This window comes from Leucoraja erinacea, chromosome 3 (assembly GCF_028641065.1).
Source record: "Leucoraja erinacea ecotype New England chromosome 3, Leri_hhj_1, whole genome shotgun sequence".
Taxonomy (NCBI): Eukaryota; Metazoa; Chordata; class Chondrichthyes; order Rajiformes; family Rajidae; genus Leucoraja; species Leucoraja erinaceus.
This window is the reverse complement of record NC_073379.1, coordinates 100219813-100240502: the sequence shown is the minus strand read 5'-3', so window position 1 is coordinate 100240502 and position 20690 is coordinate 100219813. Positions and strand designations below refer to the sequence as shown.

General features: G+C 40.8%; 2 protein-coding genes across 5 annotated transcripts in view; one reads left to right on the top strand and one right to left on the bottom strand.

Moving 5' to 3' along the window:
- The window catches only part of LOC129695872 (2'-5'-oligoadenylate synthase-like protein 2), a 28307-nt gene extending 16907 nt beyond the window's left edge, over window positions 1-11400 (top strand). For 3 of the 4 annotated variants that reach the window (XM_055633285.1, XM_055633284.1, XM_055633287.1), the window contains 4 exons: window positions 499-623; window positions 4708-4897; window positions 8734-8943; window positions 10669-11400. In XM_055633285.1, the coding sequence (XP_055489260.1) occupies window positions 499-623; window positions 4708-4897; window positions 8734-8943; window positions 10669-10825 (682 nt within the window). In that variant the 3' untranslated portion in view covers window positions 10826-11400. Of the gene's footprint in view, window positions 1-498; window positions 624-4707; window positions 4898-5902; window positions 7362-8733; window positions 8944-10668 lie in introns of those variants that run through there. The other variant, XM_055633286.1, reaches the window with a different exon arrangement.
- A 953-nt stretch (window positions 11401-12353) lies between these two features.
- The window catches only part of LOC129695871 (protein limb expression 1 homolog), a 40669-nt gene continuing 32332 nt past the window's right edge, over window positions 12354-20690 (bottom strand). The window contains exons 4-6 of the mRNA XM_055633283.1: window positions 19900-19995; window positions 16170-16247; window positions 12354-13661 (exon numbers count right to left, since the gene is read on the bottom strand). Coding sequence (XP_055489258.1) covers window positions 13341-13661; window positions 16170-16247; window positions 19900-19995 — 495 coding nt within the window. The 3' untranslated portion in view covers window positions 12354-13340. The remainder of the gene's footprint in view (window positions 13662-16169; window positions 16248-19899; window positions 19996-20690) is intronic.

The following is a 20690-nucleotide window of genomic DNA, read 5'->3' as shown; positions in this document are numbered from 1 at the left end:
ATAACCTCATATTTATCCGCATTAAACTTAATCTGCTATACATCTGCCCATTCACCCAACCTGCCCAAGTCACCCTGCATTCTCATAGCATCCTGCTCACAGTTCACACTGCCACCCAGCTTTGTGTCATCTGCAAATTTGCTAATGTTACTTTGAATCCCTTCATCTAAATCATTAATGAATATTGTAAATAGTTGCGGTCCCAGCACCGAGCCTTGCGGTACCCCACTAGTCACTGCCTGCCATTCTGAAAGGGACCCGTTAATCCCTACTCTTTGTCTCCTGTCTGCCAACCAATTTTCTATCCATGTCAGCATTCTACCCCATACTCTTTCCCACTGTTTACCACAGCCCATATCCTTTTGCCCAATAAGATGGTTTTAATGTTGGCTGCATTCTTTGAATGTGTTGTGGAAAAGAGTAAGGGCACAGCAACATCATCCTGTTATCTTAAATGTTGAGATAAGTAAATCTGATCCAAAATGTTTTTACTTTCAGGATATTGGTAGAAAGGAAGGCTTCACATTCTCTTCGATTTCAGTTCAAGTGTTTCAAAGATCTGCACATTCACCACTTTGATGTCATATTTTGCTATGATTTATTGGGCCCCATTGCATCCCAAGGTTTGTATTTTATTTTCTGCTGTTTGATTTTGAATTGATAATACAATGCATATTCCTGCAGAAATCAGATTAGGGCCAAACAGCGTAGAAACAGGCCACTTGGCCTGTTGTATTCATGCCAATAAGACGATATGCATTTTTATTAATCACATATCAAAGTACATACACTTTCAAAACAGTATTTAATAACCTGGGATAACCAGTTAAAGCAAAATTATACCATATCCTTCAAATACTAGCTATAGAATCAAGTACTATTGAACAATATTTGACTATAAAATGAAAGCACCTTTCCATTGATAATTTATTTTTCTCTAATTAAGACACTTGCCTGTGGTCAATTTTGAAAAAAAAGAGTTCTGAAAGATCAATAAATGACAAAAACTTCTATAGCTTGCTTTTAACTTACATTTTAGCTTTCCATAGTAAAATATGAGGACTATTTTGGCTATTATGGGTCAAAATGAAAAGATCCGCTAATAACTGGGCGACACACTGACTCGGCTGTAGAGTTGCTGCCTTACAGTGCCAGCGACCTGAGTTTGATCCTGACTATGGGTCCTGTCTGTATGGAGCTTGTACATTCTACCCCATGACCTGCATGGGTTTTCTATGGGATCTCCAGTTTTTTCCCACACTCCGAACACGTACATGTTTGTAGGTTAATTGGCTTGGTATAATTGTAAATTGTCCCTAGTGTGTGTAGGATAGCGTTAGTGTGTGGGGACCACTGGCCAGCATGGATGGGTCAAAGGGCCTGTTTCCATGCTGCATCTCTAAACTAAACTAAACTGTGGGTCAAAGGGCCTGTTTCCATGCTGTATCTCTATTAACCATATAATAACCATAAACTGTCCAGGGAGACTACACATGAGCTGTGAACGATACCACCTTAGGCTACAGTCCAGTGCTGCAAATAACTCTGGTCACATTGTTACAGGAAAAATATAATTACACAAGGAATGGTGCAAAGGTGACCTGTGAGGTTGTTGTTTGCATTTGATATATTCAGGACTGGACATTTTCAGCCATAAAGAAGATTGGATCAGCTTTGTAGAATTTGGGGAAAATTATTTGTGGAATGAGGAGGCTAAGATAAATTTTACTGAGATGCATAAAATTATGATTTATCCTGACAGGATAAATAGGATCAAATGCCCGAGGGCACAGTTTTGAAATGTGGTAAGAGGATTAGAGAGAAAATGTTTATTTCCATCCAGAGAGTAGAAGTCTGAAACATGCTGCCTGAAAGGGTCGCAGAGGTAGAAACTCTCATCACTTTTAAAAAGTACTGGGATGTGTGCTTTTCCAGTTGTCTGTAGATCCTATCCATGAGTTTACTCCAATCATTTCCCTACCAGTGATGTAAGGCTCACTAACCTATAATTGTCTGGTTTGTTTCGACTTCCCTTTAATAGAGGAACAGAAAATGGCTCCTCTCCAGCCCTCTAGATACCAACTTCTCTGAAAATATCCCAACAATCTCCTCCCCTGCCTCTTTCAAAAATCTGGGATAGATCCCATCTGGCCCTGGGGATTTACCCACTTTCATGTTCTTCAAGAGACCCAACACCACTACCTTCTTGTTATCAACATGCCTTAGCATGTCTGAAGAAGGGTCTCGACCTGAAACGTTGCCTATTTCCTTCGCTCCATAGATGCTGCCTCACCCGCTGAGTTTCTCCAGCATTTTTGTGTACCTTCGATTTTCCAGCATCTGCAGTTCCTTCTTAAACATGCCTTAGCATATCAGCATACCCATTCCTGATCTTGTTATCCTCCATGTCTTTCCTGCCAGTGAATACCTACAAGCAATACTTGTTTAGTACCATGACCACTTCCTCAGGCTTCAGCTGTATCATTTTTCCATGAGTGGATGATCCTCCCTCGTTACTATCTTGTTTTTAATTTATAAAATGTCTTGCCTTTCATTTTATCTTTCTCACCAAGGGCCTTTCATTGCCACTTTTAGTCCTCCTGATACCTTGTTTAATTTTTCTCCTGCTTATATATTCCTCAAAGGCCCTGACTGATTTTAGCTTCCAAAACATTACCTAATGTTCCTTCCTTTTTCTTTTTGAATACATTTTCAACATTGAGTAGCCCTTGTTTTAAAATATCTAAATGATTTGTTGAAACTATTTTTGGGTGCACATTTGTTCCAATTCTGCCAAATCCACTGCTCCTTTTCCTCTACCAAAAAATCATGTAAAGGGCTGTCCCACTTGGGCGACCAAATTGGCGAGTTTAGAAGTGTTTGAAAAAATGTCATGTTGAAGACTTCCTTCGACTATGTAGAAGACCTCCTTCGACCTCCTTTGACTATGTTGAGGCCGAGCTTCGACGAACTACAACTAACTTCAGGAAAATTGGACACCGAATAGTGGAGAGTAAAGACCATGTTGAAACCATGCTGCGAGATTGTGTCGAGGGCAAACTCGCCAGAACTCGTGGATTAGGTTGCCCTAATGGGACAGCCCCTTTACAGTGCATCACTGCTTTTCATAACCTTTACTGCGACCAAATTTTGTGTTAGCTCCTAAATGCAGGATGAAACTCTAGCATTTCTGAGAGAGTGTGCCGATAATATAGAATAGCTCTTTGATACATTGATAAATGGCATTTAAATTATTATATAGTATATATATTATTATTATATATTATATTAGTATATATATATATATATATACACACACAAGGTGGATTATTAAATTGGAGACTTGTTATTGGGATTGAGAGAAACATAGAAAATAGGTGCAGGAGGAGGCCATTTGGCCCTTCGAGCCAGCACCGCAATTCATTGTTATCATCGCTGATCATCCACAATCAGTAACCCGTGCCTGCCTTCTCCCCATATCCCTTGATTCCGCTAGCCCCTAGAGCTAGAACTCTCTTTTAAATTCATCCAGTGAATTGGCCTCCACTGCCCTCTGTGGCAGGGAATTCCACAAATTCACAATTGTGTAGACGTTTTTTCTCATCTCAGTTTTAAATGGCCTCCCCTTTATTCTAAGACTGTGGCCCCTGGTTCTTCCCCAAAATTCGGAACATTTTTCATGCATCTAGCTTGTCCAGTCCTTTTATAATTTTACACGTTTCTATAAGATATCCTCTCATCCATTTAAATTCCAGAGAATACAAGCTCAGTCTTTCCTATCTTTCCTCAAATGACAGTCCTGCCATCCCAGTGATTAACCTCGTGAACCTACGCCTCAATAGCAAGGATGATCTTCCTCAAATTAGGAGACCAAAACTGCACACAATTCTCCAGATGTGGTCTCACCAGGGCCCTGTACAACTGCAGAAGGACCTCTTTACTCCAATACTCAAATCCTCTCGTTATGAATGACAACATGACATTAGCTTTCTTCACTGCCTGCTGTACCTGCATGCTTTCAGTGACTAGTGTACAAGGATACCCAGGTCTCTTTGCATTTCTCCTTTTCCGTTGAGATAATAATCAGCCTCCTTGTTCTTGTCGCCAAAGTGGATAACCTCATATTTATATACATCTTCCATGCATCTGCCCACTCACTCAACCTGTCCAAGTCACCCTGCAACCTCCTAGCATCCTCTTCGCAGTTCACATTGCCACCCAGGTTTGTGTCATCTGCAAATATGCTAGTGTTATTTTTAATCCCATCATCTAAATCATTAATGTATATTGTAAATAGTTGCGGCCCCAGCACTGAGCCTTGCGGCACTCCACTCGCCACTGCCTGCCATTCTGACAGGGACTCGTTTATTCCTGCTTTTTGTTACCTGTCAGCCAACCAATTCTCTATCCATGTCAATACCTTATCCCCAATACCATTTATCTATATATCTATACTATTACTAAAACTCTCATCTTGATCACTTCCAGTCTGCAACGTTTTTTAATTTGCGCAAAAACGGTAGCATACATCACTAGGATTTTTAAGCCACCTTATTCACCGTTCTCTGCTCCAAGTGCACCAAGCTTGTATCTGCATTTAAAATAATTTAGCGTGCAGCTTTTTGATATAACTAAAGTTGTCACCTACCTATTTTTTCAATTTTCATAAATTTACAAAATTGTATAATTTCTTCTTTTATTGTACAGATGCTAAAAGGAACCTATATCGGCAACTGTATAATTGTGGGGATGATGTAAAAATTCAGCTTTATTCAATCTCTTTGCTGAAATACCAAGTGGATTTTGTAAAGGCATCTACTTTGGGTGTGAAGGATCTGATTCGTCTGGTTAAACATTGGTTTAAAACTTCACTTGCTAAACCAACTGAGGCTAATAGGTTTGTACATATTTGCACGATAGTTTTGTTTTATATTGTAGTAATTGATAATGTAACATGTGATCATCTATATTTAATTTTAAAGCAAGTTGGTGAACCATGGTTTAGGAGACATGGTGATTAGTAATGATCATGTGAATGGAGACCAGCCTTAGTAGAGCTCAGTCATACAGCCCAGACATAGGCGCTTCCATCCAACTCATCCATGCTGACCAGCTATTTAGCCCAGTTGGTCTCTGCTGTTTGTGAAAGTTCAGTTAATTTATAGTTTATTGTCACGTGTGACGAGGTACAGTGAAAAGCCTTTGTTGTGTGCTAACCAGTCAAAATGAACGACAATACATGATTACAATCAAGCCTATTATAGATACATGATACATGATAAGGGAATAACGTTTAGTGCAAGGTAAAGCCAGTAAAGTCTGATCAAAGATAGTCCGAGGGTCACCAATGAGTAGTTCAGCACTGCTCTCTAGCTGTGGTTGGATGATTCAGTTGTCAGGTAACAGCTGGGAAGAAACTGTCACTGAAACTAGAGGTGTGCATTTTCACACTTCTATACCTTTTGCCCAATGGGAGAGGGGAGACGAGGGAGTGGCCAGCACGCGACTTGTCCTTGATTATAGTGCTGGCCTTGCTGAGATTGCATGAGGTATAAATGCAGTCAATGGAAGGGAGGTTGTTGTGTGTGATTGCCTGGGCTGCGTCCACAATTTGCTGCAATTTTTTTGCAATTTTTTTGCAGTCTTGGATGAAGCTGTTCCCAAACCAAGCCTAAATGTTTTTCATGGTGCATCTATAGAGGTTGGTGAGAGTGTGTGTTAGGCACATACCTCTCCAAACATATTCATGTACCTGTCTGAATGAATTAAAAACATCACCATTGTACTCAACTCTGCAGCTTCCTCCGACAGTTCGTCCCATTAATGCACCATCCTTTGCATGAAGAAATTACCTCTCAGATCTCTTTAATTTACTACCTAACTGGCCACATTCTCTCTGCAGGATCTCATCTCTCTTCCTACTCACTTCATTGGTACTAATATGGTCATCGACCCCAGGCTGCTCATCATTCGTTCTCAGAATGTCCTATGCCTGCTAAGAGACATCCTTGACCCCAATACCATGGAGGCAACACACCATCCTGGATTCCTGTTTGCAGCCACAGAAATACCTGTATGAGCCCCATCAACATTGCTTGCCTAGACGTAGCCCTATCCTGCATGTCCAATACTGATAGATGTGGTGCACTCTGCTGGCTGTTGCTACTATTTGCCCCTGAGTGAGCATCCACATTGTAGATGACATGTGTGCACCTTTAACATAGTGACCTCACCACTACTAACCACTCCCCAAATCACAAGTATAATTACAACCTCCCCACCCACTGATCTCTCTCTAGTTCCCGTGACAGACCACGTACAGCTAGTGCAGTAATGTATGTACAGTATGAATAAACTGGAGTAAAGCCACAGAGTGTAAATGACTCTTCTTTACACACATCACCCCTCCCCAATAGTGTACAAAATGATACACTAGTTTGAGATGGAGATAGCAACAGGAGACTCGTGCACTAGCTGCTTGCCTCTCCTGCCAGTCACCCATCTATTTGGCTGAACCTTTAGTGTAGCCACCTCCCTGAAATTATTTATGACCCTCTCTGCCTACTGTATGTTCTTCAGCTGCTGCTGCAATAGATCAACGCGGTCTGAGTGGTACTGCAGCTGAACACAGTCTTGCTGACATAGTCATTAGGGACATATAACTGCTGCCTGATTCCCCACATCTGACAGGAGGATCATACCACTCCACTGACTACCATAAATGCTCCCCCTAAAAGACACAGTAAAAAATAAATCTAGGAACTGCAAGGAGAAATATTAAACATCTTGCCTTATTCTTATCTTAATTCTGTCCACCATTTTCAACAAAACCTACAATATCAGTAACACTTTCACCTCAAATAAGTTATACAGTCAAATCATACTATACATGAATAGTCTTAAGTTTGAAGAAGGGTCCCGACCCAAAACATCGCCCCTTCCTTCTCTCCAGAGATGCTGCCTGTCCCGCGGAGTTACTCCAGCATTTTGTGTCTATCTACATGAAAAATAGAAACATAGAAAATAAGTGCAGGAAGAGGCCATTCGGCCCTTCGAGCCAGCACCGCCATTCAATGTGATCATGGCTGATCGTCCCCTATCAATAACCGATGCCTGCCATCTCCCCATATCCCTTGACTCCACTAGCCCCTAGAGCTCTATCTAACTCTCTCTTAAATCCATCCAGTGATTTGGCCTCCACTGCTCTTTGTAGCAGGGAATTCCATAAATTCACAACTCTATGGGTGAAAAAATGTTTTTTCACCTCAGTCTTAAATGACCTCCCCTTTATTCTAAGGATACAGTCAAGACATACACAAGTACAACAGGTAGTGCAAAGAGAAAAATACCATACTGCAAAACATGGTGTTAACAGCATTATAACGTTACAGTTATTGGGGAAACTTGTGTAGATACAAAAATTGCAAGGATCTTAATAAGATAGGTTGGGAGATCGGAGCTACACACAGGGTTATGAGAGAACCATCAATACTCTGATAACAGTGAGGAAGATGCTGTTTCTGAATCTGGTGGTATGGGCTTTCAAGCCTTTGTATCTTCTGGAAAAGAGGGAATAACTGGGGTGTAAGTGGTCTTTGATTAGTTTGGATGCTTTCCTGAGACTAAATGAAATGAAGATGGAGTGATGGCGTTGAGGGGAGGGGTGTGGCACTGATTTGGGTGATTGATTGGACTGCATTTACAACTCTGTGTAATTTCTTGTATTCTCGGGCAGAGATAGAAACATAGAAATTAGGTGCAGGAGTAGGCCATTCGGCCCTTCGAGCCTGCACCGCCATTCAATATGATCATGGCTAATCATCCAACTCAGTATCCCGTACCTGCCTTCTCTCCATACCCCCTGATCCCCTTAGCCACAAGGGCCACATCTAACTCCCTCTTAAATATAGCCAATGAACTGGCCTCAACTACCCTCTGTGGCAGAGAGTTCCAGAGATTCACCACTCTCTGTGTGAAAAAAGTTCTTCTCATCTCGGTTTTAAAGGATTTCCCCCTTATCCTTAAGATGTTACCAAACCATCTTGTGATGCTTTACATGTTTTAAACAGTGCATCTGTAGAAGTTTAAAGTCATTGGAGACATGTCGAATGAGTAGAAACTGTGATGACAAACCCTTTTTCTACTTTTATCATTTGGAATAAATAAGGTAAATGCACAGAATTTCTTTACCTAGGGTAGGGGCATCAAGAACCAAAGTACATAGATTTAAGGTGAGAGAGGTAAGATTTAATAGGAGAGGCAACTTTTTTATACAAAGGGTGTTGGTATATTGAACAAGCTGCTCGAGGAAGTAGTTGAGGCAGATACATTCACTACATTTAAAATATATTTGGACAGGTACATGGATAGGATAGGTTTAGACGAATATGGCCACACACAGACATGTGGGACTAGTGGAGATGGGACATGTTGGTTGGCATGGGCAAGTTGGGCCGAAGAGCCTGTTTCCAAACTGTATTACTACATGGCATTCTATTTTGTGACCATATTTAAGAACACAGGGTAGGAAAACTCACAATGTTATATAATTATATTAAAAGTGATTACTTAAAGTTATGATGTATTCCACAAGTTAAAACATGATTAATTTGACCATCTATCTAATATAACTATTAATGAATAATGGTTTAAATGGAGCTATAATCATTGTGGCCATTAACAAAGATGTTTTATCGTTCTGAATTTACCAAGCCAGGTTAATGTTATTCACAGATTTCGGAGGCTGCCTTCTTCCTATGCCATGGAGCTGATAACCATCTATGTTTGGCAGCTGGCAGGAAAACCCATATTTTTTAGTTTGGTTCAAGGTCTCCGAGCGGTACTCAAATGCCTAGTAAATTACAGTGATATTCTCATCATCTGGTGCGATCATTATGACAAAAACTTCTCTATTGTGAAGAAAGTTCTTCAAAAAGAAAGCAGGTAAGTAACCAGCAACCAGTGAACAACAGCGGGAATTTGTGCTGATGTAAATTGGGCACTGCTCTCATTTAGGGCAAATAAAATCTAAATGTGCTGCATTAAAATGTATAATAGTAAATATGTGCAGATGCAATCAGTGGAACTGACTTCTTTCTGTAGTATTACATTTCGCCCAGTTAATATAATTATTAGGAAGTTGGGTGCGGTCTAATAATCTTTAGCATTCATTAGAAGCCTCATGCAAACAGATTGAACAAAGAAACCATATGCTATGCCCCAACTATATTATTGATTATCACTTGGAGAAATTATTGAGGAAAACAGAAATGTAGATTCTGTCCATTGCCCTTATTGAATTGAATTGAATATATTTTATTAGCCAAGTATGTAAACATACAATGAATTTGCCTTGGTGCTTTGCTCGCAAGTACCAACACGATATACAGTAAACAATTAAGAATAAAGGACCTGTCCCACGAGCATGCGACCTGCATGCGGCAAGCGCGACCAAACCGGAAGCGGGGGCTGCGCGGAGGTCGAGTGATCCCCGTACAGGGCCGGTCCCACCAGCATGCGCCTGCATGCGGCGAGCGCGACCAAAACAGAAGCGGGGGCCGCGCGGAGGTCGAGTGAGTGACGTGAAGTTCGAGCGAAGTCCGCGGGAGTTCGCGCATGATGTACGGCGTTAAGACGCTGCGTACGCCGTCGAGACGCTGCGCAAGCCCGTTGAGGCGGTGCGTACGGCGTCGAGGCGGCTGCGGGCCGGCAGGCCGTTGACGCGCGGAATTTTTGAACACGGTCAGTTTTTCGGAGCCCCGCACGATGTCGGGACCAGCTCCGCACAACTCCATACGGCTCCGGTGATCGAAGTGGGACCGGGCCCGCGAGGCCGTACGGCTCAAGCGACCACGTTAGGTCGCGCTTGCCGCATGGAGTCGCATGCTCATGGGACAGGCCCTTTAAACATTATAATTCAAACGTGAAGAATGAAATAAAATATCAGAGCAAAAGCAGGTTACAGAATTTTGGTTGTTGAGTGGAGCTACTGCTCTACTGCAGTCATTATTGCTTGAGCTGCAAAATCCCTTAAACTGGTCTTGTGTTGGCTAGTGGAAGAAGCAACATGGAATACCTGACTTCATCCACACCAACCTAACAACTGCAGTCAGTCTAACCTACAGAGCATGAGTCAGATTGACCACTTCACTACAAAGCAAAAGTAAAATGAGTTCAATACCTTATTTAGAGGATGTGTAGCATTGTGCTTGCTTGTAATGATCATTTATTACCATATGTCATTAAATTAGACACCATTATTCAATATTGCCACTCCAGGTAGGGGGATGGTCAATAGCTTACCTGGCCAAACAGCAGTTTCCAGTGTTTCCATCATTCTGAAGAATGGTCCCAATTTGAACATTGCCTTTCCAGTTTCCTTCACAAATGCTGCCTGACCCACTGAGTTCCTCCAGCACTTTGTATTTTGCTCAAATCTCCTGCATTTGCAGTCTCTTGTGTCCTCAGTTTCCAATTTTCCTTCTTCTTAAAAGCCTTGTGTCCCTATTTGCTTAAATGCCTACCTCTAATTTGCCTACCACTAGTTTGTGAATTAAAATCCTTCCCATGATGTGAGAAGATTTTGGCATAATTGCCAAGAATACTTGGTTATAAATGTTAGAAATGCTATTATCTGAAAAAAAATGATATTATTTGTTTCAATTTCAGACCTTTTATTTTGGATCCAGTTAACCCCACGTTCAATGTGTGTGAAAATAGCAATGCATGGGATGAAGTGACTCATGTGGCTCAGCAAAGTCTACTCAAGCCACTTCTCAGTGGAGTCCAAGCTAAGGCTCCATGGCTCTTCACCAATAATTGGTGATTTTCTTCATCTACATAATATATGCATCCTATATCTGACAGAGAGAAATAATAATATATTTCATTGGCTCACCATCCTATAAGTAATAAAGTACTTCCACAGTTAAACTACTATTGCGGGAAGCCCAGCAGCTAATTTACACAGAGCAAGAATCTATAATCAGCAATGTGATACTGATGAGGTGATACTTTCTTATGATATTCATTGGGGAATAACTATTGGACAGGATGCTGGTGATAGCATCCTACGATTATTAAAAATAATGTAATTAGATCCTTTATATGCAGTCGGGAGGACATCTGAGATAATGTTCATTCACATGTAGGTTGAGGGAACTTGGGCTCCTGCCTTCTGAGATACATATTTGGATCACGGTCATGGAGGTTGACCGAGTGAGTAAGCAAAATCTCACCAATTTCATCAAAACAGTTGTAAACTGGACAATGTCCCCGATTATGTCTGAGCGTGTAAAGCAAAAAAGTAATTTTTGATCTTTGTTCTTTAAACATTACATTTCTGTATTTGCATTGGACATAAACAATTAAATGAAGTTTCAAGGGCGAATTGCAAATATATTTAACATGTAAAAATTATTTCCCTGGAAAACATTGAGTTTTTATATTAAATCTAGGCCTCCAGGCTAATGTCAAACGGTTTTGCAGATATTTAATATTAAACAAGTTTTTTTTTAATGTTAACTAATCATGTTGGATATTACTTCGCTAATGGTATAAAAACATTTAACTCTAATTCCTTTCTCCCTTGTACTTGTTTGTAGCCATGGTAACAGGAGGCAGCTCGTATTGATCCTTTGGCATTTTTACAGTTTGATATAGGGCTGAAAGGTGTGATAGTGCAAAATGGGAAATCATGGCAGCAAAGAACCTGTCAGTGATTAAAGCCTAAGGATTGCAATTAAAAAAAAATTAAACAACGTTGAGAAGTTAAAGGCCACCAAAAGTGAAATGCATCCTTATCCTCAAGCATATTACAGAATCCCTTTGAATGCAAGCAAGCAAAAAAGATATTCATTTTAATAGATGAATATCTTTAGGGAGGGATCATTACATATAATTCACAGTAAATTTTCATAGCGCATTCGGACTAATGGGAAACACATTTTGAGCTATCTCTTTTAACCATTCAAAGAGGTGGTAGATATGGGGTACTGTGTGATATTGCATGGAGCTTGCATTAGTTATACCGTGATAGACACATAGAGCAGTTTCATCAGGAACAGTTCCTCCCGCGGGCTATGATCACAAGTAGTGGGTAAATGGATTATGTCTAATGCTCACACTGTGGTTAAACACATACTAGTTAGATAAAATGGTCTGTTTCCATTTTGTAATTCAGGGTGCAAAGAACATACTATTCTAGAAATAAACATAGAAATTATGCAGGAGTAGGCCATTGCCCTTCGAGCCTGCACCGCCATTTTGTAATCAGGCTGATCATCCAAATCCCGTACCTGCCTTCTCTCCATAATCCCCTTAGCCAAATTCTCTTAAATAAGCACTTAAATATAAAGTGCCAGTGCCTTTACTTTGTTAGAAGTTTGAAGTGATTTAGCTTGTCATTGAATACTCTAACAAACTTCTGCAGGTGCACTGTGGAATGTATCCTGACTGGTTGCAAAATGCCCTCATAAGCAAATTCCAATGCACAGGAATGTAAGCGGCTCCATAGAGTGGTGGACTCAGCCCAGACCATCACGGCACAGCCTTCCCCACCATGAAAAGCATCGCATTGAGGCTTTCCATCTCCATGAAAAGCATTGCATTGCCTCAAGAAGGTGGCATCTAAAATTAAGGATCCCACCAACCGTTCTCACTGCTAACCTAGGACACACAGAAACCTCGTCCCAATGGCTTCTGAAACACCTACTTTCCTACAACCATCAGGTTCTCAAACACAAAATCCAACCTCACAAATAACACTATAGACCACCTTTTGTACTTCAATGGACTTGTTTTTATCATTTTGCTTTGTACTAATATATATATTTTTTTTGTTTTTTTGCAAAGTCTCTTTCTTTTCGCGCAGTATAGTTTATGTACGTTTTTTGTTTTTGAGTGTTGTATGTCTGTTTGCCCAAGATGCTGCTGCCAGCAAGATTTTTATTGTACCTGTGCTTCACTAGTCACGTGCATATGCAATAAACTCGATTTGGTTTTGCTTGAAACCTTTGCTAATCTATCAAATTTACATTTTATTATGTGAAGCAAGATGCATTTATGACACAATTAACATATCAATGATAATGTAAACATAATAACATGAATAATTAATAGGATAAATAAATCATGTTGAATATTCACACTCACTGAATTTCTTTGTGCAGATTATTCCTGGATTAATTAAAAGACATATTACCGCCATGACTCATTACAACTCCTAATTCAGGTCATAACAGTCTCCAAAGCAATTCAGGGGTTGGTCGCTGATCATTTTTGTGTTAAGTCGAGTTTCATTGTACCAAGAAAATCACAATATTATAAATTATAAATTACCTTTATAAATTCCTTTCCTGAATAAATTGCATTATGTTGCACAAACCCAACAAATTAAAATCACATAAAGTCTGTTCACACATTTGATGATTGTTGGATTCTGATCCAATCTGACTGAGAGACAGCATCAGAATTTCTTTCCGTTCTTTGTGGAACCGCAACTCACGGCCAGTTTCCCTGGCTCTCTCTAGGTCTTTGAGTGTAGATTGGAGCTCCACGGAGATAATTCCTGGTGTTTTATTTTCCTTCATAAGCCAATCTAGTGCCATCTGACTTCTCAAACAATCATCCAGAGCTTGATTGGAGTAATACGAAATTACATCCTGCAGAGGATAAAAGAATACCTTTAAAAATAAGTAGCTCACTCATGACATAATGTTGTATAACATTATGTTATATAACTTTTTAACAAGGTCATAATGTAAATGAAGATTATAACAGTCATGTTTCACATCGCATATTTATAAAGTAGTGATTCTGTGATTCTAATTTCACTTTTTGCATTTCTTACTGTCATGTATTGAGTGCATTTATAATAAGATGCATAAATACATAAATCATACTTTACATGCAACTGTGCTGTTGTTAAAATGCATTGTCTGGAAAACTAATCGCCAGTTAATGGCATTAAACCTGCTATGCAGTTGCATCTATGCTTCATATATTTGGTTCTGAAATTTATTCATTATAATTAATGTTGGAGGCAGAACACAATTTGCTGGCACAAACATAGAAACGTAGAAAATAGGTGCAGGAGTAGGCCATTCGGCCCTTCCATCCTGCACCGCCATTCAATATGATCATGGCTGATCATCCAACTCAGTATCCCGTACCTGCCTTCGCTCCATACCCTCTGATCCCCTTAGCCACAAGGGCCACATCTAACTCCGTCTTAAATATAGCCAATGAACTGGCCTCAACTACCCTCTGTGGCAGAGAGTTCCAGAGATTCACCACTCTCTGTGTGAAAAAAGTTCTTCTCATCTCGGTCCTAAAAGACTTCCCCCTTATCCTTAAACTGTGACCCCTTCTTCTGGACTTCCCCAACATTGGGAACAATCTTCCTGCATCTAGCCTGTCCAACCCATTAAGAATTTTGTAACTTTCTATAAAATCCCCCCTCAATCTTCTAAATTCTAGCGAGTACAAGCCGAGTCTATCCAGTCTATCATCATATGAAAGTCCTGACATCCCAGGAATCAGTCTGGTGAACCTTCTTCTCTGTACTCCCTCTATGGCAAGAATGTCTTTCCTCAGATTAGGAGACCAAAACTGTACGCAATACTCCAGGTGTGGTCTCACCAAGACCCTGTACAACTGCAGTAGAACCTCCCTGCTCCTATAGTCAAATCCTTTTGCTATGAAAGCTAACTTACCATTCACTTTCTTCACTGCCTGCTGCACCTGCATGCCTACTTTCAATGACTGTGTACCATGACACCCAGGTCTCGCTGCATCTTCCCTTTTCCTAATCGGCCACCATTCAGATAATAGTCTACTTTCCTGTTTTTGCCACCAAAATGGATAACCTCACAATATAGCGAACTGTACAAATGGGGATGTATTTTAAGGCAACATATGAATCTTATACTGCATAATGTGACAGTTGTGACGGGTATGATAAAACTTGTGGTTTAGTGATCAGTGAAGAAAGTTATCTACAATTACAATAGGAATTTTCTCAACTGGGCCAATGGGCAGAAGAATAGCAGCTGGACATCAGATGAATGCAACGTGTTGCATTTGAGCTGAATAAACCAGGGCAGGACTTACACAATAAATGGTAGAGTCTTGGGGAGTGTTAGAAAACAGAAATAACTAGGAGTGAAGGTACATCATTCCATGAAGGTGGTGACATAGGTGGACAGGTATTGAAGAAGGCATTTGGCATGTTTGCCATCATCGGTCAGGGTATTGAGTACAGGAGTTGGATCGTCATGTTACAGCTGTAGAATACTATGTTTGGAGCCTTGAAAGGCATTACGATTCTAAAGCTGAATGCTTGAAGTAGTATCTGGATGAAGATTGGGACATATGACAAGTCAATGCTAGTCTTTGCTGTGTGTAAAATTGAGAAAGATGTACACCTTATTCATTCATTAACAAGGAAAGGATACAGCAGATATAATTTGAAGGAGTCGATCAAAGTTCAAGGAAATGCAGCAGTGGGTTCAACAAATCTGCAAAGGTCAGGCAACAGACTAATGATAAACTAAATTAGTGGCAATGATGGTTTAATGTAAGGAGCATTTCCAGCCCATGTAAGGTAGACAAAAATGCTGGAAAAACGCAGCGGGTGAGGCAGCGTCTATGGAGCGAAGGAATAGGTGACGTTTCGGGTCGAGACCCTTATTCAGACTGATGAGGGGCTGGGGGGGGGGGAAGAAGAAAGGAAGAGGCGGAGACAGTGGGCTGTGGGAGAGCAGGGAAGGGGAGGGGAAGGAAGGAGAAAGCAAGGACTACCTGAAACTGGAGGTCAATGTTCATACCGCTGGGGTGTAAACTACCCAAGCGAAATATGAGGTGTTGTTCTACAATTTGCGGTGGGATTCACTCTGACCATGGAGGAGGCCCAGGACAGAAAGGTCGGATACAGAATGGGAGGGAGAGTTGAAGTGCTGAGCCACCGGGAGATCGGGTTGGTTATTGCGAAGTATGCGGAGGTGTTGGGCGAAGCGATCGCCAAGCCTACGCTTGGTCTCACCAGTGTATTTCCAGCCCATGTAAGTTACTTTCTGGGATTCCAATAATTTAAAAAAATCTTTAGCTTCCTGTAGTAAAATCATCTGCAAATCGTTTCTTTGTGCCTTCCTCGATATCCAAGGCTTTACCTGTCGGGAACACTTCCTTTCTCTCAGAATTTTCAAGCTTCCATTCCAGTGTAACAGTTGAAAGACTGTCATCAATTCCTGGGGGGGAAAAAAAGAGAAAATTGAGTATTCGCCAATGTTCAGTCAGAATTTGACATATTTGACATCACATTCCCTGTCTATCCCTTGATTACCTCAGTGCGTTGTGAGTCTGTGGAATTCTCTGCCTCAGAGGGCGGTGGGGGCCAGTTCACTGGATACTTTCAAGAGAAAGCTAGATAGGGCTCTTGAAGATAGCGGAGTCAGGGGATATGGGGAGAAGGCAGGAACGGGGCACTGATTGTGGATGATCAGCCATGATCACATTGAATGGCTGTGCTGGCTCGAAGGACTGAATGACCTGCTCCTGCACCTGTTGTCTATAGGGCCTAAAATTCTAGCAATCTCAGCACTGAGCATATAAAGGCTTCTGAGGCAGAAATTTGAAATAAATTAGATGTTTCATTAGACTTTTAATGTTTATCTCTTGATCTTTTGCCTGAGATGATGAGCCTGTATTCTAAACTTTCTTTCCAGTGAAAATAACCTCCAAGCTTCCATTCTGTGCAACCTCATAGAAATGCAATTTCTACATTGCAGAATAGAAATAATAAATTATAGACTTGAGCAACATAGGTTATTTATTTTGTCAAAATAAGAAATTGTGCTTTTCTAATAAGAAGAACCATTTTTTCTCTATTGCAGGACAAAGGTCCAATACTAGTAAGGTTTTCATTGTTTTAGTAATTCATCATACTTGAGCATGACAATACACTTGACTCGTCTTAGGTTAGGAAACACAGATTTATTCTGCATAGTTTCCTTGAAATTACCCAAATCATTGGAAAATAGTAGCAGAAGTCAAGTTCTGAGCAAATCAGGTTTTTAGAATTCTTTGCACTTAAAAAAAAATATGTGTGGTGGAAGATTACCCTGCTCACAAAAGTTTCCACACTGTCTAACGGAAATAGTCATTGTTGCAACCTTCTACGTGTTGAGTATAGAAGTTGGGATGTAATGTTAAAATTGTACAAGGCATTGGTGAGGCCAATTCTGGAGTATGGTGTACAATTTTGGTCGCCTAATTATAGGAAGGATGTCAACAAAATAGAGAGGGTACAGAGGAGATTTACTAGAATGTTGCCTGGGTTTCAGCAACTAAGTTACAGAGAAAGGTTGAACAAGTTAGGGCTTTATTCTTTGGAGCGCAGAAGGTTAAGGGGGGACTTGATAGAGGTTTTTAAAATGATGAGAGGGATAGACAGAGTTGACGTGGAAAAGCTTTTCCCACTGAGAGTAGGGAAGATTCAAACAAGGGGACATGACATGAGAATTAAGGGACTGAAGTTTAGGGGTAACATGAGGGGGAACTTCTTTACTCAGAGAGTGGTAGCTGTGTGGAATGAGCTTCCAGTGAAGGTGGTGGAGGCAGGTTCGTTTTTATCATTTAAAAATAAATTGGATAGTTATATGGATGGGAAGGGAATGGAGGGTTATGGTCTGAGCGCAGGTATATGGGACTAGGGGAGATTATGTGTTCGGCACGGACTAGAAGGCGAGAGATGGCCTGTTTCCGTGCTGTAATTGTTATATGGTTATATGGTTATATGGTATTGTGATTGTTTGCAAATCTCCATGATGGCTCCAGAAATTAGGCCATTTTAGGTGCAAAGACACTGATTAATCTGTTTTGTAAGCTTTTTTGTTAATTTGCAAAGAAACTGACTCTTGCACAACAATGTGTACCATCTACAAAATGCACAGCAGTTACTCATCCAGGCATGAATTCTAACAGCATCCCCCAAACATTTGAACTGTGCCACCAAGATGGACAATGGCAGCAATTGCACTGATATCACCACTCGCATGTTCCCCTCCAAGTCGCACACCATTCTGAGTTGGAAGTGTGGTTAGTGGTTCTTCATGGCTGCTGGGTCTAATTCCTGGAAATTCCTGCCCAACATCACCATGGGAGTCTCTTCACCAAAAGCTCTCAGCAGTTCAAAAGGCATCTCATCACCACCTTCTAAATGACAATTAGTGTTGGAGCATTAAGTGCCCAGATCCCAAACATGAATATGTCAAAATGATACTGTGTATTTGCTCCATATGATAATCCTAGAACACAGCATATTTTCTTCCTGATTTATCTAATGCTGTGTTCAGTAGCAACGTGAGAAATATGGCAAAGATCGCTGGGAGCTGGCATCCAGAACGACTCACTGGTTGAGAAGTAGCATCATTTTGTAACCATATAACTATATAGCAATTACAGCACGGAAACAGGCCATCTCGGCCTTACAAGTCCGTGCCGAACAACTTTTTTCCCTTATTCCCACCTGCCTGCACTCATACCATAACCCTCCATTCTCTTCTCATCCATATGCCTATCCAATTTATTTTTAAATGATACCAATGAACCTGCCGCCACCACTTCCACTGGGAACTCATTCCACACCGCTACCACTCTCTGAGTAAAGAAGTTCCCCCTCATGTTACCCTAAACTTCTGTCCCTTAATTCTGAAGTCATGTCCTCTTGTTTGAATCTTCCCTATTCTCAAAGGGAAAAGCTTGTCCACATCAACTCTGTCTATCCCTCTCATCATTTTAAAGACCTCTATCAAGTCCCCCCTTAACCTTCTGCGCTCCAGAGAATAAAGACCTAACTTATTCAAACCTATCTCTGTAACTTCAACCTATCTCTGTAACTGCATTGTAGGCATAAGAATGTGGCTAATGGTCATCCGGGGGGGGGGGGGAGGAATCTGTAACACTGTAATGGGCAACTATTTGTATACCGTGGCAAGGTATGCAATCAACGATTTTCACTGTGACAATAAAGTATTCTATTCTATTCTATTATATTCTGCTCCCAATGATAATCGCCGATTATGTTATTAAAGCCTTTGACGATTCAAGACTGCCAACATGATGCTTATTGAAGAAGTCCGAATGTGATCTTGTATCTCTGAGGACTTGTAGAAATAGGTTCTTTACACATTGGTAATTTTGTGCTTCCTGCCCCATGATCTCAAACCTCTCACAATTCGCCACAATGCCTGATCTGAAGCTGCCAGTAATATAAAGTGGTGCAAGAAACATGTAGGTCAATTGGCCTCTGTAAGTTGTCCCTTGTTTGTAGGGTGTGGATACAAAAGTGGGATAACATAGAACTTGTGTGAATGACTGATGGTTGCTCAGCAAGGACATAGTGGACCAAAGAGCCTTCTCATTGCTGTTTCTCTACACAATCACTTTGATGTCAATGTACCGTCTCAGAACAGCATACGTAATAGGTGGGTGTATTGACAATTCATGCTGCAAAGAAGTATGATTCTGTCTTATACCACAGTCTTCCACATGAAGACTATGTGATAATTCCTAAGTTAATTAGTTGGAGCACCAGTAAAACATTAAATGATAACAGAAAGAAAACTGACCTGTGAAGAACTTTCCAAACAAGTGGAAGGCTACTAAGAAAGTTGCTCATGTAACAGCAATAATTTTTCTTGACATCACACAGTCACATATTCAGGAAACAGATACGGAAATCTGGGAATCATCTTTTCACCTCATTTGCATACTTACCATGAGTCTACACTTAGATATGGCCCATTGTTTCCAGTAAGACTCTGCTGTCTCATAGTAATGAAAAGAAGTGGTGGCAAAAAGTTAGGAAAAGTTAATGCCACGGAATGATACTGAAGTTACCTGAAATTCCAACATTGTTTTTCCTCTATTTGCCTCCAGCATGCGGTAATAAGCCCCAATACTTGTGCTTGGATCCAGGGCATCCTTGGTACTGCCCTTGTAAAATTGAAAACAAGATTTGTTAGATTGTATTTGATATCATAGAAACACAGAAAAATAGATGCAGGAGTAGGTCATTCACCCCTTCGAGCCAGCACCGCCATACAATATGATCTTGGCTGGTCATCTAAAGTTCCTGCATTTTCCCCATATCCCTTGATTCCTTTAGCCCTAAGAGCTAAATCTAACTCTCTCTTCAATTGGCCTCCACTACCTGGTGAAAAGGTTTTTCCTCTTCTCAGTCCTAAATGGCCTACCCCTTGTTATTAAACAGTGAACCCGGGTTCTGGACTCCTCCAACATCGGGAACATTTTTCCTGCATTTAGCCTGTCCAATCCTTTAAGAAATTATATACGTTTCTGTAAGATCTCCTCTCATCCTTCTAAATTCCAGTGAATACAAGCCTAGTCGACCCATTCTTTCATCATATGTCGGTCCTGTCATCCCGGGAATTAACCTGGTGAGCCTATGATGCACTCCCTCAATAGCAATAATGTTCTTCCTCAAATTACGAGACCAGAATTGCACACAATACTCCAGGTGCGGTCTCACCAGGGTCCTGTACAACTGCAGTAGGACCTCCTTGCCCAGAAACTCAAATCCTCTCGCAATGAAGGACAACATGCCATTAGTGCTTTCATCACTACCTGCATGCTTACTTTCATTGACTGATGTACACCTCGGTCTCGTT